The sequence below is a fragment of the Triticum dicoccoides genome, chromosome 1A (genome assembly GCF_002162155.2).
Source record: "Triticum dicoccoides isolate Atlit2015 ecotype Zavitan chromosome 1A, WEW_v2.0, whole genome shotgun sequence".
Classification (NCBI taxonomy): domain Eukaryota; kingdom Viridiplantae; phylum Streptophyta; class Magnoliopsida; order Poales; family Poaceae; genus Triticum; species Triticum dicoccoides.
This window is the reverse complement of record NC_041380.1, coordinates 367,490,905-367,508,196: the sequence shown is the minus strand read 5'-3', so window position 1 is coordinate 367,508,196 and position 17,292 is coordinate 367,490,905. Positions and strand designations below refer to the sequence as shown.

General features: G+C 48.4%; 1 protein-coding gene across 1 annotated transcript; it reads left to right on the top strand.

Annotated features, from left to right (window-relative positions):
- Positions 1 to 720: 720 nt before the first annotated feature.
- Positions 721 to 2,395, top strand: LOC119273586. Its single transcript, XM_037554701.1, has one exon. The coding sequence runs from the start codon at positions 862 to 864 to the stop codon at positions 1,996 to 1,998; it is 1,137 nt and encodes a 378-aa protein (XP_037410598.1). The 5' UTR covers positions 721 to 861; the 3' UTR covers positions 1,999 to 2,395.
- The last annotated feature ends 14,897 nt before the right edge of the window (positions 2,396 to 17,292 follow it).

Sequence of the window (17,292 nt, the reverse complement as noted above, 5' to 3'; positions counted from 1 at the left end):
CGTTTATCGGCGGTTCGAGGCACTCCAAGTATGATCTACACGGACACGTTCTTCTTCCGCTACAACTCAAGGATCGTAATGATTGTGATCACAACCTGTTATGCATCTTCATATTGATCTTAGGTGGAGGAGCGATTTTTCTTGTTTTTTACTACGTTCCCCAACACTCGGCAGCTGCTTGGGCGCCAACTACGGATGAGACACTGAGAAGCCGCGACTGGTGCACTCCTCCTCGCTTGTTGCCATGCGCTCGCTCTCGGGCAACAACAATGACCTCGCCGCGATGACCAGCGTCAGCTCACGGCCACGGCCAGCAGCAGCCGGCAACAGTAGCAGGTTGCGGGTGGCGGCGCGCAGTAGCAGGTCGCGTGCGGCGGCGTGCGACAGCTCGCGGGCAGCGGCTGGAAGACCGTGGTGGGACGTGAAAGTTCCTTCTCGCCAACCCTTTCTTGTTTTAGAGGTTCGTGTAAAAAAAAGAGAAATACCGCAGATATAGAGGAAATGGCCTAGACTTTATAGGATCCCACGACAAATTTTAGGAAACGACTGTTTTACGAGGTCTGCTCCGGACGAAAAAATGAACTCATCCCGTAAATTAACAGTTAATTTTATCAGATGACCCAGTTTACGGGATCTGTTAGAGATGATATTTCTTGAGGACCTGAAGAGCAAACAAAGCGACGGACGGTTAGCAAAGACAGCGGTCAACAAAAGTCTCCGCGCTGCAGTCCACATCCGACAGCACAGCACCGACACAAATCTCCTCTCACGCACTCACACACACCGGCACACCACTCTGCCACTCGCTCTCGCGGAGTGAAGGCACGGGAAAGAGGGGAAAGGGGATCGGATCGGCCGGAGATGAGGAAGACGGCGGTGGGCTCCGCCTCCGCGGGTGCAGGCTGGCCGTGCGGTCTGAACCTCAACGTGGTGTTCCTGCTCTCCATGGTGGCCACCAACCTGCTCTCCCTCTACCACCTCTCCATCCGCGCCTCCCCCACCACGCCGGCGCTCCAATCCGGCTCCGACTTCGAGCAGCAGCAGGTGCTCCAGCAGCTCAGCGCCATCCGCGCCACCGTCTCCCACCTCCGGTCCGCCACCCCTCCCCCGCCCCCCGAGCTCGTCCTCTACTCCCGCCTCGCCCCCGTCGCCTCCGCCTGCTCCGCGCACCCCGACCTCCTCCACCGCTTCATGTCCTACGTCCCCTTCGCCGCCTGCCCCGACGACGTCCACACCCTCGCCGAGCCTCTCATCCTCCGCGGCTGCCACCCGCTCCCCAGGCGCCGCTGCTTCTCCCCGACGCCCGACGCCGGATCCGTCCAGCTCCCCACCGACCCCTTCGCGCCGCTCCCCGACTCCGCCGTGCGCTGGCCGACGGACGCGAAGAAATGCAGGTCCTTCTCTTGCCTGCCGGCGTCGCTCGGGTTCGACGTGGCGCGGACGGAGGCCGGCAAGTTCCTCCGGGCGCTGGGGCCTCTGGACCTGACGGTGCCGCAGCTGCTGCGTCTGGCGTCGATGAGCCGCGCGGGGCCCATTCGGCTGGGGCTGGACGTTGGCGGCGGCACGGGGACGCTGGCGGCGCGGCTGAAGCGGGCGGCGAACGCGACGGTGCTGACGACGACCATGGACCTGGGCGCGCCCTACTCGGAGGCCGCGGCGGCGCGCGGGGTGGTGCCGTTGCACGCGCCGCTGCAGCAGCGGTTCCCCGTGGGGGACGGGACGATGGACCTGGTGCGGGCGGGCCACGCGGTGAACCGGTGGATCCCGGAGCCGGCGCTGGAGTTCCTGTGGTACGACGCGGACCGGGTGCTGCGGCCGGGCGGGCTGCTCTGGGTGGACCACCTCTGGTGCCGGAAGGGCGACCTCGACGGCGTGTACGCCGCCATGCTGCGGAGGCTGGGCTACAAGACCATCAAGTGGGCCGTCGCCGACAAGACCGGCATTGGCGCCAAGGACGAGCTTGTCTACCTCACCGCGCTGCTGCAGAAGCCATTCTAGCCAGGCTGCAGATGTGGACACATGCTTATCTGATCTCTGCAAGTGTTGGGAGCTTTTGTGATTCATCCATGGTCACACGTTCACGTTCCTTCCCACTCAAGTTCCATATGCTGTCGATGTGCAAGCAACGATTTGCAAAATGCAGTGATGTGCAGGGAGGTTGGAAACAGTTACGTACCATTCATTTTTAAGAGATCTTTCAACGAGCCGACGATTTCCGATCTTTCAGTGGTCACCGCAGGAGACGATGAAGGCGGCTAGAAACTCCTTTCTTTCTCAGGTACTAGAAAGTTCTAGAGACACTAGTAAACAGATCATCGGCCATACTTTCGAAGTGATCAGATTTGGATATGAACTCGTTTATTTAATCAAATAAGATCAAAATGGATCACCGGTCACGTAACTGCCATGTCAGCATACCTCGGACCCCTCGTGTTTGAGTTTTTTTAACACAGTACAATCAAAGTCACTCACACCCACGAGTATCACCCTTATGAACTCACACACGCATCTATATCCTACCCTTATAAGCAATTTTGAAAGACCGAGTCGGCATAACATCTTGAATTGACGAAGGGCTCATGCTTGAGTTAATACTGCGTAGAGGATGTTTTTTGCAAACTGCCAGTCACAATGTAGTCAATGGCATATCGATGAGTTTTTTTAAAAAGACTTTTTTCACATTGCAAGGGTCTCATACCCACAACCTAAGGGCAAGAATTAGTTGACCACGAAAATTCGCACTTGCACAGCCGTCTACGATCGTTGATGCGCGACATGATACAAAAATTTATTTTGTCTGAAATTACATGAAAAAAGATGAAAACTAGGAATCTTGTCAATATGACAAAATATCCTTGTGCTAATACTTCATCCAACCGTTCCGTTGGAATATGTCCTAGAGGCAATAATATTGTATTATTACATTTCTCTGTTCATAATTAAGAGTTTATATTCTATTCTATAATCGTTATGATTCTGAATACGCGATTGAGTGAAAAAAACTCATATGCACATGTGGAATGATAAACGGTAAAATAAAATTCCTAGTCTCGCCTCTAAAACTACCTCAAGTGTTGTTTGTGATAAGGTTTTTCGGATCTAGAGATATCATTAAGTATAACGATAGTCTCAGAACAACATTTCAAAGTATGACGTTAGAAGAACAATTATATTGAATCGACTCAAACTTGTTTGTTATACTTTGAGATAATATCGTCAGAAGTCAATTGTTATAACACGGGGTGTTAACGTGTGATTTAGTTCCATAGACCGTGAGAGTATTGTAGTCACTTCTTAACGTACGATGGGATTTTGGGTTTCTCAAACGTCATCTGTAACACGGTGATCATACTGACAACTTACAGATTCATCGGAAAGATTGATAAGGGACTAGATAGGCCGAGACTGGAATTTGCTCCTCCGACGATAGAGAGATATTTTTAGGGCCCTCTCGGTGTGACGGGATCCATCATCGTCTGGCCAGACACAGGTGACTATGTCACGAGGAGCTGGAACACGTCAATGAGAAATAAGAACAAAACCGCTATAGTGATCATGTGTATGACTCAAGAGAATGTCGACATATCTCACCTCGGGTTTTGCAAAGTATCACGAAGCAAAGTGAATAGCACATGATAACCAAAGGTTCACTCGAATGTCATTCGTGTATTCATAGGGATCGACATGGACGTCCATGGTCCGCTATCATTGAACGAAGGGAGTTTTGTTCATGTCTATGTTTTACCGAACCTACAGGGTCACAAGCTTAAGGTAATCACGATCTGAATGTTAGTAGGACGGGAATAATGAGAATATATTTGTGAAATATTTTCACTAATATTCAGAATAGTCTCGAAAGGAACCGGAAGCGTTCCGGAGTCACCGGAAGGGTCTTGGAGTTTATCGGGCAATATGAGGTATTTCTGATAAATAATATATATATGTGGAAAATGTTTTCGGTGATGTTAAATTAATAATAAAAGGCTCTAGTAATTGTCAGGAGACTTTTACATTTAATTTAATATCAATGGGCCTTAAAAGGTCAAGTGGTGGAAGTGGAATTGGGCCACAAGGACCCAATAGGTGTGGCACCCCCTCTCCCATGGAGGGGAGGGAGTGGAGGCCGAATTGGGGAGGGATTCCCCTCCCCTTGGTCGGCGCAAGGGGGGAGTCCTTTCCCCCTTGTGTGGCGCCCGCTCCTCTCCCTCCAACCTATATATACTAGTGGCTTTGGCACTTTTTCAACACACAAGTTTGGAGCCTCCTTTATCTAGTTCTAGTTCTAGTTGGTCCTAGTTGATCAATTAGTGCTAGACCAAGATCCTCTAATCCTCATAATTAGAAGCCCAGTGTAGTTCTAGTCGCGTCCCTCTAATTCTCCAGCGAAGATTAACTCTGGACAGCGAAGCGCAGCCGAATCGTGAAGACCGCATGCTTGCAACTCATAGAGAAGTCGTGCTTTTCAGTCTTCCGTTTGAGGGACTGTCTGTGGGCGGTTCACTGGATCATTCATATATGGTTCGAGGGACTCCAAGTACGATATACACTGACTCGTCTTATTCCACTACAACTCGGAGTCTATAACGATCCAATCCAACGTTAATGCATCCTCATAGTGTTCCTGGTTGATCGTAGGGCGATTTTTTTGTTTTCTACTACGTTTCTGAAGAGTGGCATCTACATTTATGTTCTTGTACATTCTCCTATATTGTCGTCCTGTTTAATTCCTTCTTTATTCTTCAAATGGATCTTCTTTTTAATCGTGTTTCCGTACATTATTATTGTTTACCTTCTTCTTCCTCGTTGCATGTGCTCCAATGTCACCTTGTACTAGTCTTCTCTTTCATGTCATATGTGTTCTTCCTTTCACTGTTTGTTCAGCTTCTTTCTGTTGGTTTTATGTTTGTCCAGTTATCTTTGTCTTCCTGCAGAGTCCCGTTGCAAATTCATGGCATGCTTCTTCGTATTCCAACTTCATCGACTCTTTATTCGATGTATTATTGTAGTACGACACATTATACCACTTTGGAGTAAAATTGGTTATAAAGAGACTTGACCATAAAGCAACTAGACGACAAGTGTGGCCAAACCATCAGTCAGCCGACTTCGAGAGCGTTGGGAAGATAGCAGCAAGCCGCTGCTAGTCTTCCAATTTTTTGGGAGACAGCACCCGACGGAGACCAAGGTCCCAATTATTACGCGAAACATCGAGATGGAGATCTTACACTACAGAAGTTGCTCTATTTTGCAACATTTCACTTGAGTCGCATATAACCCTTTTTCGTCATGGAAAATACCCCCGTGAAGTTTTACGGCCGTCACCCCCACCATCACCGAAGCATCGTCATGGAAAATAAAATTTTGATGGTACCACTTTTTCGTCATGCAAGATCGCATTTTAGGTGACGAGCCAAATAATGTCACCATTTGACGTTTTCGTTGACGGCCCAGAATGTCACCTACGATAGCCCAAACTGTCGCCTGATACGTCTCCGTCGTATCTACTTTTCCAAACACTTTTGCCCTTGTTTTGGACTCTAACTTGTATGATTTGAATGGAACTAACCCGGACTGACGCTGTTTTCAGCAGAATTACCATGGTGTTGTTTTATGTGCAGAAAACAAATATTCTCGGAATGACCTGGAACTCCACGGGAGGTCTTAGAAAAAATAATAAAAAATCATCGCCAAATATGAAGACCAGGGGGCCCACACCCTTCTCACGAGGGTGGGGGCACGACCCCCCCTAGGGCGCGCCCCCTACCTCGTGGGCCCCCTGTTGCGTCTTCGACTCCAACTCCACCTCCATATATTGAGTTTTGATGAGAAAAAAATCAGAGAGAAGAAATCATCGCATTTTACGATACGGAGCCACCGCCAAGCCCTAAAACCTCTCGGGAGGGCTGACCTGGAGTCCGTTCGGGGCTCCGGAGAGGGGGATTCGTCGCCGTCGTCATCATCAACCATCCTCCATCACCAATTTCATGATGCTCACCGTCGTGCGTGAGTAATTCCATCGTAGGCTTGCTGGACGATGATGGGTTGGATGAGATTTATCATGTAATCGAGTTAGTTTTGTTAGCGTTTGATCCCTAGTGTCCATTATGTTCTGAGATTGATGTTGCTATGACTTTGCTATGCTTAATGCTTGTCACTAGGGCCCGAGTGCCATGATTTCAGATCTGAACCTATTATGTTTGCATGAATATATGTGAGTTCTAGATCCTATCTTGCAAGTCTATAGTCACCTACTATGTGTTATGATCCGGCAACCCCGAAGTGACAATAATCGGGACCACTTCCGGTGATGACCATAGTTTGAGGAGTTCATGTATTCACTATGTGCTAATGCTTTGTTCCGATTCTCTATTAAAAGGAGGCCTTAATATCCCTAAGTTTCCAATAGGACCCCGCTGCCACGGGAGGGTAGGACAAAAGATGTCGTGCAAGTTCTTTTCCATAAGCACGTATGACTATATACGGAATACATGCCTACATTACATTGACGAATTGGAGCTAGTTCTGTGTCACCCTATGTTATGACTGTTACATGATGAACCGCATCTGGCATAATTATCCATCACTGATCCGGTGCCTACGAGTTTTCCATATACCGGTTCTCGCTTATTTACTTTCCCGCTGCTACTGTTACAATCACTACAAAATACCAAAAACATTACTTTTGTTGTCTTTACTTTTGTTGCCGCTACCACCACTATCATATTACTTTGCTACTAAACACTTTGTTGCAGATACTAAGTTTCTAGGCGTGGTTGAATTGACAACTCAGCTGCTAATACTTGAGAATATTCTTTGGCTCCCCTTGTGTCGAAGCAATAAATTTGGGTTGAATACTCTACCCTCGAAAGTTGTTGCGATCCCCTATACTTGTGGGTTATCATCGCCTAAGATCTTTTTTGTGACAATAATTCTTCACCGGCGATCGGTCCGGGGGGTTGACCGGTCAAAGATTCATATAGGTGGGGCCAGCAGCTGCTGACGTGGCTTCTTCCATGTGGGTCCTCCGTGGGTTTTATCGCTGATGGTCCCGTCGTAATAACTCGACATCAGTTTTGACCGATCAAGGGTGTCGACATATGGGCCTAGAAGTTGCTGACGTGGCTGCTTACATGTGGGACCAGATGGTGCTGATGTGGCTGCTTACATGTGGGTCCGGATGATGCTGACGTGGTTGCTTACAAGTGGGGACACGACTGTGGGGATCGTTACAATCTTCATCACTAGTATCATCACAGGTTTTATTATAGCGTCAAGAATGTGCACGGTTGATTTTGCAGGCCAATTTGAATTTGAATTAGAGAAAAATTGAAATTTAACATTGCCAACACAATTTTTATTATAATAACAATGGGACTTGACATCTCTCACAGAAGTGATCCACATTATAAAATGAGCGTCCAAATGACATATTATCAAGCATTAGAAATAACTCAATAAGACACTTGAGACGACATCATGACGAACAATAGAGCACCATCAGTTATTGATGGGTTGCAACACAGTCTCCTGCGATGACTTTTTTAAGAGATGACTAAGAATTCCCTTCGTTTCGTGTTGCTTTTTTCAAAGCCTTTGATTTTCTCTCCTGGTCCATCTTGATAACTTCTATTTCTAGCTGATGTCTCCATTTGAGGTCTTCAATTTCCTGCATTTGAGCACTAAGTAGGACATTCAAATTTTCTGCAAATGTGGCAGTTGCCTGTTTTGTTTCTATCTCTTGTGTAATATTCGCTTCTAGCTCATGGACGCATTGTTCAGATGATGAATTATGTGATGAGTGAGACACCAAAGCTTGAAAGTATCATGGCAGAGGAGATCTTTCCCTCAATACCTGCATGTTAGGTACTTGCGGTAGAACTTGTAAACATGCCCTCTTTGTGGTCCGCATCATGATTGAAAGCGTTGTTCATGCACTGTTAGTACATAACACTATGATGGCTCACACGATAATTTTGAAGCAAAAACATTATAAATTACTTACAGGTGCTTCTATTGCAATCGGTCTCATACTAGAATCATTCTTGATGTTGTGGGGTGAAAGAACATGCGGTGCCCCCATGTTTGGTATTGGTAATTGATGACAATCTATATGGACTAATGGTTGCCTTGAGTTATATTTGAAGGATTTGTCCATAGGCTTTTCTTGAAGTCCATGCGTTGGTTTCAAGGAGTTTATGAGATGACCAAGGTGCTATTCAAGGAATTATCCAAAGAGTGGTCATATAGAAGACATGATACAAGGTCGATCTCGACTAAGTCAAAGAGTGAATCAAGTTGATCAACACACAAAGCGCACAATAAGTACCAAGAGGGATCAAGTGATCCCATGGTATGGTAAGCATTGTCGATTATGCTTTGTGTACTAACCCATGGTCTACGTGAGAGTTCTATGTGGGGTTAGGTATGTTTTCGTGGGTTTTCATCAAGATGATGATCTCATACAACCCATGGAGGATGACATCAAGTGGTGATCGTCATCAAGATTGAGGTGTGCAAGTTCAAGTGGAGCATCACGAAGAGATCATCCTTGAGGCTTGTCGTCCATTGTGGTGTGAATGGACTTGTGAAGATGTGTCGAAGAGCGGCTCGCCCATAGTGGAGTATGGGGGAGCAATCAACTAGTCTTCATCGAGCCAACACAATCAAGGAAAGTGATCCATCTTGAGGAGGCCAAGATCGTCATCATCTAGCTCAAGTGGATTATGCGCAAGGCAAAGGTCTGCCCTTGATAGGTTTTCTATTTTATCAGTCTCATGCTGGTAGTTGGGAGACCGTGTTATAGGATCAATTGCCGTACTATCAAGGGGGGGGGCTCTCAAGCGAGTAGCTTGATCGTATCGTTCGTAGAGAGCTAAAACCATTGCATCCTTGCATCATCTTTCTTTGTTCTTGTTTGGTTTTTCGCCTTGCGGGATTTGGAGCTTTTGGTCATCTTCATGACAAGCTCGAGTTCATCGAAAACAAAGTTCACATGCATTTTCTATGATGTTTTAGATGTTGGAGGTTATGCCAGTTCTTCTCTGTTGGTGGTTTCACTCTTCTATATCTTAGGCATACCTCCCCTGCCACTTCGGATGCTTCTTGTGGTCATCTATCCAACAAGCTTGAGTTTTCTCAATTCGGAGTTCATTTGCAGAAGTTGTGGCAGTTTAGGCTTTATTGCATCCTCTATTTTCTCTGTTGTGTTCGTGAAAGCCTCAAGCGGTAGTATGGCTCTCTCGAGCGGTACTACCACGGCCTTGTGTCGCGCGTAGTACCACTGCTTCTGGGGATGCGATTTTTCGTGTCGGGTTTCGCGGTAGTAGAGCGGCATTACCTCTTATAAGAGATAGCACCTCTTATAGGCGGTAGTACCTCTCCGAGCGGTAGTACCTCTTATAAGCGGTACTACCTCTCCCCTGAGCGGTACTACCTCTCTGGCAGAACTACAACTCGCGTTTGTTGTGTCGTCGGGCTGTTTTGACCATGCTAAGCGGTAGTACCGCTCCTCCGAGCGGTAGTACCGCTTGTGCATGACCTGAGTGCAAAATGGTTGGATTTAGGGGTGCCTATAAAAGGGGGTCTTCTTCCTCACTGAACCTTATCTCTTGAGCTCATGTTCTTCCCGCATTATTGGCCTTCTTCGAGCTTGCTATCTCTCAATCCCTCCAATGATTTTTGCTAGTTCTTTAGGGAAAAGAGGATGATATCTAGATCTACATTTCCACCAATCACTTTCTCCTCTATGTGAGGGGAACCCCTCGGATCTAGATCTTGGAGTTCTTCATGTTCTCTTCTTCGTTCTTCCTCTCATTTTCCTCCATAGCATTAGTTGTTGTGGTGGGATTTGGGAGAGAAGGACTTGGGCACTTCATGTGCCCTTGCCATTGCATTTGGTGCATCGGTTTGAGTTCATGGAAGTTACAAGTGGAGTAGCTTATTACTCTTGGGTGCTTGGTACCCTTGATCTTGTTACTCTTGGGTGCTTGGGCGCCCTAGACGGTTGATGGTGTTCGAAGCTCAATCATTGTGGTGTAAAGCTCCAAGCAAGCGTCGGGGTTTCCAATTAGGTTTTGGAGATCGCCCCAAACAATTTGATGGGTACCGGTGACTGCCCCCAAGGGTTGTCAGAGTGTACGGGTTCGGTGACTGATGAAGCTATGTACCTAGGGTAGGGTCATAGGCCTGACCTAGCCACCTTCCCCTAGGACATCACCCTAAAACCAGAATCATTCAAAGGGTACCATCATCCACTCGACCAGAGATGTTCCACTCAGAAGAATCAATGTCACTCGACCATCGCAGAAGCCACTCAACGAGCAGAAGATCTAAAGCCACTCTTCATGAACAACGGTCAAGCATTTACTTATAGGCTTAATTGTCATTTATAGCACTTAATTGCTAGCGTTACCAGTAACGCTCCACTCTTAATGTACATTGAACCCTGTGTAACGGAGGGGAGCAGGGGTCCTGGCGCACTCTATATAAGCCACCCCCTCCTCTGGGACAGGGGTTCACATCTTTTGTAAACACACACACATATATAATCCAGTCGACCGCCTTAGGGCACCGAGACGTAGGGCTGTTACTTCCTCCGAGAAGGGCCTGAACTCGTAAAACTCGTGTCTACAACTACTCCATAGCTAGGATCTTGCCTCCTCATACTTACCCCCCATTCTACTGTCAGTCTTAGATCCACGACAGTTGGCGCCCACCTTGGGGCAGGTGTCTTAGCAGTTTATTAGAGAAGTTGCGATTCTTCCGATTCCCATCATCATGGTTTCCGGCGGAGGATTGGCTGAAGGCCGCGAGATCCGTCATGGCACGCTCTTCTTCATCGCCGACGACTCCGCTTGGCTCCACGAGGCTCCACTCGACGTCGAGGCGCTCCCCGTCCGCGGGGCGACGCACTTCCGTGCATGCGTTCGCGGTGTCCTTCTTCGGCAACCGTCGACTCCGTATCAGTCGGCTCCTACGACAACCTCCCTCTCCGTTGTTCGCCGGCACCAGTGATCCGGTCGGTCGCGGCTTCAGCGGTGGGTGAGGCACGCGGTGGCCCGCCAATCGACCACTCCACAAATCGCGGCAATCGAGCCCGATGAAACTCTCTACGGCCTATTCGATCTGTCGACTGGCTCCGTCGAGACTGCGTCCGAATGCGACAGCAGCGACCCCGCGGCGAAAGTCTTGATGGTCAATGGACCACACAGTCCTCCTGGCTTCACCCATGAAGGCGGTGACGATGGCGGTGGCGATCCGTCGCGTGCCCACGAGGAGTACCGCCCCGAACCCCTCTCTTCACAGCGGAGGGAAGATCTTCGTCGCCGCAATATGGATGCACTTCACACTCCTATCATTGGAGAAACCCCCGAGGCCCAGACCTTGGAGGAGGCGCGCCTGGCCAACTTGGCTGAGCGCACTCGACTTGAGAACCTCCAGCGCGCACTCGATGAGCGTGCTCGGCAGCGGATCCCCGAGTCCAGTCGACAACAACTTTTTCCACCTCCGACTTAGGTATACTGAACTCCGTTCCAGAATCCCACAGCTGCAGCTAGAATAGCAGAGTCAATTCAACCTTCCCAGTCAGAAGCTGGCCGAGGTTTGATGCGGATCTGGGCTTTACTCCAGGCAGCGGGGGAGCAGAATACAACAGTATCTCAGTCGCGGAATAGGATTCATAGCAGATCTGTGGTGGCGGATACTGTCCAATCTACCCATAGCCCGAGATCGCCTCCGTGGTGTGAGGGACATGGGTACCAGCAAGATCAATATAGGAACTGTGAGCAGTATGATCATTGACTCGACCACGACGACCGTCGTCGAGTGCACACACCTCCTCCGAGGAGTGGGTCATACGTGCCTCGACGGCAAGATGATAGGCGCCCCCACAACGGCGAATGAAGAATTCAGTCGACCCTAGAGAACCAGGCTTTGATGCAAGGTCAATCCTCGTTCAAGGTCTGGTTGATAGAAACAGAGCTCACAGAGAAGGCCACTATAGAGATCATCTGACTAGAAGCAGGGTACACGTTTCAGGACCCGAGTGTTTCAGCAGAGCCATCAGAGCAGCAGTGGTTCCTCCCAACTTCAGGTTGGCGACTGGAGTCAGCAAGTTCGCCGGAGAGTCCAAGCCAGACACTTGGCTTGAGGATTACCGAGTGGCTGTGCAGATTGGTGGTGGCAATGATGATGTGGCCATGAAGCACCTCCCCTTGATGTTGGAGGGCTCTGCCAGAGCGTGGTTGAATCAGTTGGCTCCTGGCAGTATATATAGTTGGGAGGAACTTGCTCGAGTGTTTGTTAGGACCTTTGAAGGCACTTGCAAAAGGCCGGAAGGGTTGACAGAATTGCAGTGTTGTGTCCAGAAACGGAATAAAACTTTGAGAGATTATATCTAGAGATGGATCACGTTGCACCATACAGTGGAGAATGTGTCAGATCACCAAGCAATTTGTGCCTTCAAGGAAGGCGTTAAGTATCGGGAGTTGAATCTGAAATTCAGTCGGACAGGAGATATGACTCTGACTCGGATGATGGAGGTTGCCACCAAATATGCCAATGGTGAAGAGGAAGACCGACTCCGGAGTGGCAAACACAAAACAGTCGCCCAAGAAACTGGAGGAGGGAATTCCAGTCGGAATCAGAAGCGAAAAGCTGAACTAGCTGCTCCTGGTGAAGCTTTAGTTGTTGCCCAAGGAAAGTTCAAAGGAAAACCCAAAGGGCCCTAGACTCCCAAAAAGTTAAGGATAAAGATGGGAATGATGTGTTGGATTTACCATGCCATATTCATACCAAAAAAGATGAAGAGGGGGACATCATTTACCCTAAACACACCACTCGACAATGTCGTTTCCTGATTGAGCAGTTCTGAGAGAAACAACCCAAGGAAAAGGAAAATGAGTCGGGCGGAGGAGAGGATAGGGAAGAAGATGATGATGGTTTTCCCAATTTCAATTCCACACTGATGATTTTTGCTGATGTTGAAAGCAAAAGTCAGTTGAAGGTTATTAACAGGGAAGTAAACATGGTTGCTCCTGCAACACCTAGTTATCTGAAGTGGTCCCAGACTGCCATCACATTCGACCAGTTGGACCACCCAACGCATATAGCCACCCCTGGGAGGCAAGCACTGGTGGTCGACCCAGTAGTCGAAGGCACTCGACTGACTAAAGTGCTGATGGATGGTGGCAGTGGCCTAAATATCCTTTATGCTGAAACCTTGAAGGGAATGGGCATTCCGATGTCCAAGCTTAGTGAAAGCAACATGAGTTTCCACGATGTTATACCCGGCAAGAAGGCTCATTCACTCGGCCAGATCGCGCTTGATATGGTTTTCGGTGGTTCCAAGAATTACCGCAAATAAAAGTTGATGTTTGAGGTAGTGGATTTCAAGAGTGCTTACCATGCCATTCTGGGGAGACCTGCTTATGCACATTTTATGGCTCGGCCATGTTACGTGTATCTCAAATTGAAAATGCCTGGCCCCAAAGGAGTAATCACTGTCACTGGCAATCGGCAGAAGGCAGAAGAGTGCTTCTAGAAGGGCTCGAAAATTGCCGATGCACAGATGGCAGTAGTGGAACTGCAAGAGTACCAGAAAAATGCAGATCCGAGTGATTTGCTGCGAGCCAAGAAGCCTGCCACAGAGTCCGCATTTTAGTCGTCAGGGGAAACAAAGCTGATTCATATCCACCTGACCGATCCCAACACTGCTCCGACCCATATCTCGTCAACACTCGACAACAAATAGGAAGAAGTGCTCATCCAGTTCCTTCGTGAGAACTGGGACATCTTTGCATTGAAACCTTCTGACATGCCGGGTGTACCCAGGGGACTAGCTGAGCATCGTTTGCGAGTCTACCCGAAAGTAAAACCACTCAAGGAACATCTCCGACGGTCCGCCGTCCAGAAGAGAAAAGCAATTGGCGAGGAAGTGGCTCGGCTCCTGGCAGCCAAGTTCATCCGAGAGATTTACCACTCTGAGTGGCTCCCCAATCTTGTCATGGTCCCCAAGAAGGATGATTCACTTCGCATGTGCATTGACTTCAAGCATATCAATCGGGCCTACCCGAAAGATCATTTTCCTCTTCCCCGCTTCGACCAAATTATCGACTCAACTGCGGGGTGTGAGCGTTTGCCTTTCTTGGACGCCTATTCTGGGTACCATCAGATCCGACTGTATGGACCTGATGAGATAAAAAAGGCTTTCATCACTCCATTCGGATGTTTCTGTTATGTCACTATGCCATTCGGCCTGAAGAACGCCGGAGCCACATTCATGAGGATGATTCAGAAGTGTCTGCTCACTCAAATCAGTCGGAATGTGGAAGCATACATGGATGACATTGTAGTCAAGTCACGTAAAGGTTCCGACCTGCTGGCTGACCTTGCCGAAACCTTTGCCAACCTCAGAAGGTATGACATCAAGCTTAATCCATCAAAGTGCACATTCGGAGTTCCTGGCGGAAAGTTACTCGGTTTCCTTGTTTCCGAACGAGGGATCGACGCTAACCCAGAGAAAGTTGGTGCCATTCCTCGGATGAAACACCCTGTGCGTGTGCATGATGTCCAAAAGCTTACTGGTTGTTTGGCCGCCCTGAGTCGATTCATTTCTCGTCTCGGTGAAAAGGCACTGCCTCTTTACCGACTGATGAAGAAGTCTGATAAGTTTGAGTGGACTCCAGAAGCTGATGCAGCGTTTGTAGAGCTCAAAACCCTGCTTTCCACCCAGCCGGTGCTTGCTTCACCAATCAGCAAAGAGCCTTTACTGCTTTACATTGCAGCCACTAGACAAGTTGTCAGTACAGTACTCACGGTCGAGCAGGAAGAAGAAGGAAAAACTTATAAAGTTCAGCGCCCAGTATACTACGTTTCTGAAGTCCTAACTCCATCAAAATAAAGATATCCCCATTATCAGAAGCTTGTTTATGGAATTTACATGACCACAAAGAAGGTTGCACACTATTTCTCTGATCATTCCATTACAGTCGTCAACGACGCTCCATTATCTGAGATTATGAACAACAGAGATGCAACTGGTCGAGTCGCAAAGTGGGCGATTGAAGTCCTTCCCCTGGACATCAAGTTTTAAGCAAAGAAGGCTATTAAGTCCCAAGCAATAGCTGATTTCCTCGCCGAGTGGATCGAACAGAAACTTCCAGCCCAAATTCACTCGGAGCATTGGACCATGTTCTTCGATGGGTCCAAGATGTTGAATGGTTCCGGTGCTGGAGTGGTGTTGGTCTCCCCCCGTGGTGACAAACTCAGTTATGTTCTCCAGATTCACTTTGACTCCTCCAACAATGAGGCCGAATACGAGGCACTTTTGTATGGGTTGCGTATGGCCATTTCACTCGGCGTTCGTCGCCTCATGGTCTATGGAGACTCGGATTTAGTGGTCAATCAGGTGATGAAGGAGTGGGACGTCAGAAGCCCAGCCATGACTGGTTATTGCAATGCAGTAAGAAAGTTAGAAAAGAGGTTTGAGGGATTAGAGCTCCATCATATCCCCCGACTGAAAAATCAAGCAGCCGATGATCTGGCAAAGATAGGCTCCAAGAGAGAAGCAATTCCCAGTAATGTGTTCCTGGAGCATATTCATGCACCTTCAGTTCAAGAAGATCCCTTCACTGAAGAGCCCCCACAACCAAAGAGTACCACCAATTGGAATTGAGATTCCAGCCGTGGTCGACTTGATCATGGAAGTTTTGGTCATCACGCCCGATTGGACAGTACCATATATCGCATACATTCTTAGAAGAGAACTCCAAGAAGATGAAGAAGAGGCTTGACAGATCGTCCGTCGATCCAAGGCCTTCACTGTGATAAGAGGACAGTTGTTCAGAGAAAGTGTGACTGGAGTTTGCCAGAAATGCATAACACCTGAAGAAGGTTGAGTGATCCTCAATGATATCCACTCGGGGACCTGTGGTCACCATGCGTCCTCTCGGACCATTATGGCCAAACCATACCGAGCGGGATTTTATTGGCCTCGAGCAAATGAGATGGCACAAGAAATAGTCGACAATTGTGAAGGTTGCCAGTTTTACTCCAACATGTCTCACAAGCCCGCGTCAGCCCTGAAGACCGTTCCGCTCGTCTGGCCTTTTGCTGTTTGGGGATTGGATATTGTTGGACCTTTGAGGACTGGCAGGAGTGGATTCACTCATGTGCTTGTAGCAGTCGACAAGTTCACCAAGTGGATTGAAGCCAAGCCTATCAGGAACCTTGATGCCAGTACTGCTGTCAGCTTCATCAGAGAGATAACATTCAGATATGGTGTTCCCCGCAGCATCATCACTGACAATGGATCAAACTTTGATTCTGACAAGGTACTCGAGTCGACTATGCCTCAGTCGCTCACCCCCAGTTGAATGGACAGGGTGAAAGGGCAAATGGATTGATTCTCAAAGGACTGAAACCTCGACTGATGCGTGACCTCAAACACGCAGCAGGAGCCTGGGTCGACGAACTTCCATCAGTATTATGGGGATTGAGGACAACTCCCAATCGGTCGACTGGCAGAACCCTGTTTTTCTTGGTTTATGGAGCCGAAGCTGTACTTCCGAGTGACTTGCTCCACAATGCACCCCGAGTCGAGCTTTTCACAGAGGAAGAAGCAGAACAAGCATGACAGGATGCAGTTGACCTCCTTGAAGAAGAAAGAGAGACAGCCTTGATCCGATCAACCATCTATCAGCAAGATCTGCATCGATTCCATGCCAGAAATGTGAGGGGTCGAGCATTTCAAGAGGGAGACTTAGTTCTCCGAGTGGATCAGCAGAAACCACACAAGCTTGCTCCCTCTTGGGAAGGCCCCTTCATGGTCACCAGAGTGCTCCATAATGGAGCGTACCACCTCTACGACGTCGAGCACAAGAAAGACGAGCCGCACGCCTGGAATGTGGAGCTGCTCCGCCCATTTATACTTAAACACTCAGTCTGCTGAGATGTAATAAAAACACCTTTGTATTTTGTTTATCAAAGACAAGAGTTTTACAGTCTTCTAAAAAGATTGTCGATTGTTTACGTATGTTTCTGAAATCCCCCAGTGGGTGGCTTAGCTGCGAACCCATTTTGCCTAAGTTGAAAAATCCTACCGAGTGATGAGCAAATCTCTCACTTGGGGGCTTAGCTACGAACCCGTTTCGCCTAAGTTGAAAAAATCCTGCTGAGTGATGAGCAAGCCTCTCACTCGGGGGCTTAGCTGCAGTCCAGTACTCGCCTAAGTTTCAAAAATCATGCCGAGTGACGAGCAAGCCTCTCACTCAGGGGGCTTAGCTGCAGTCTAGT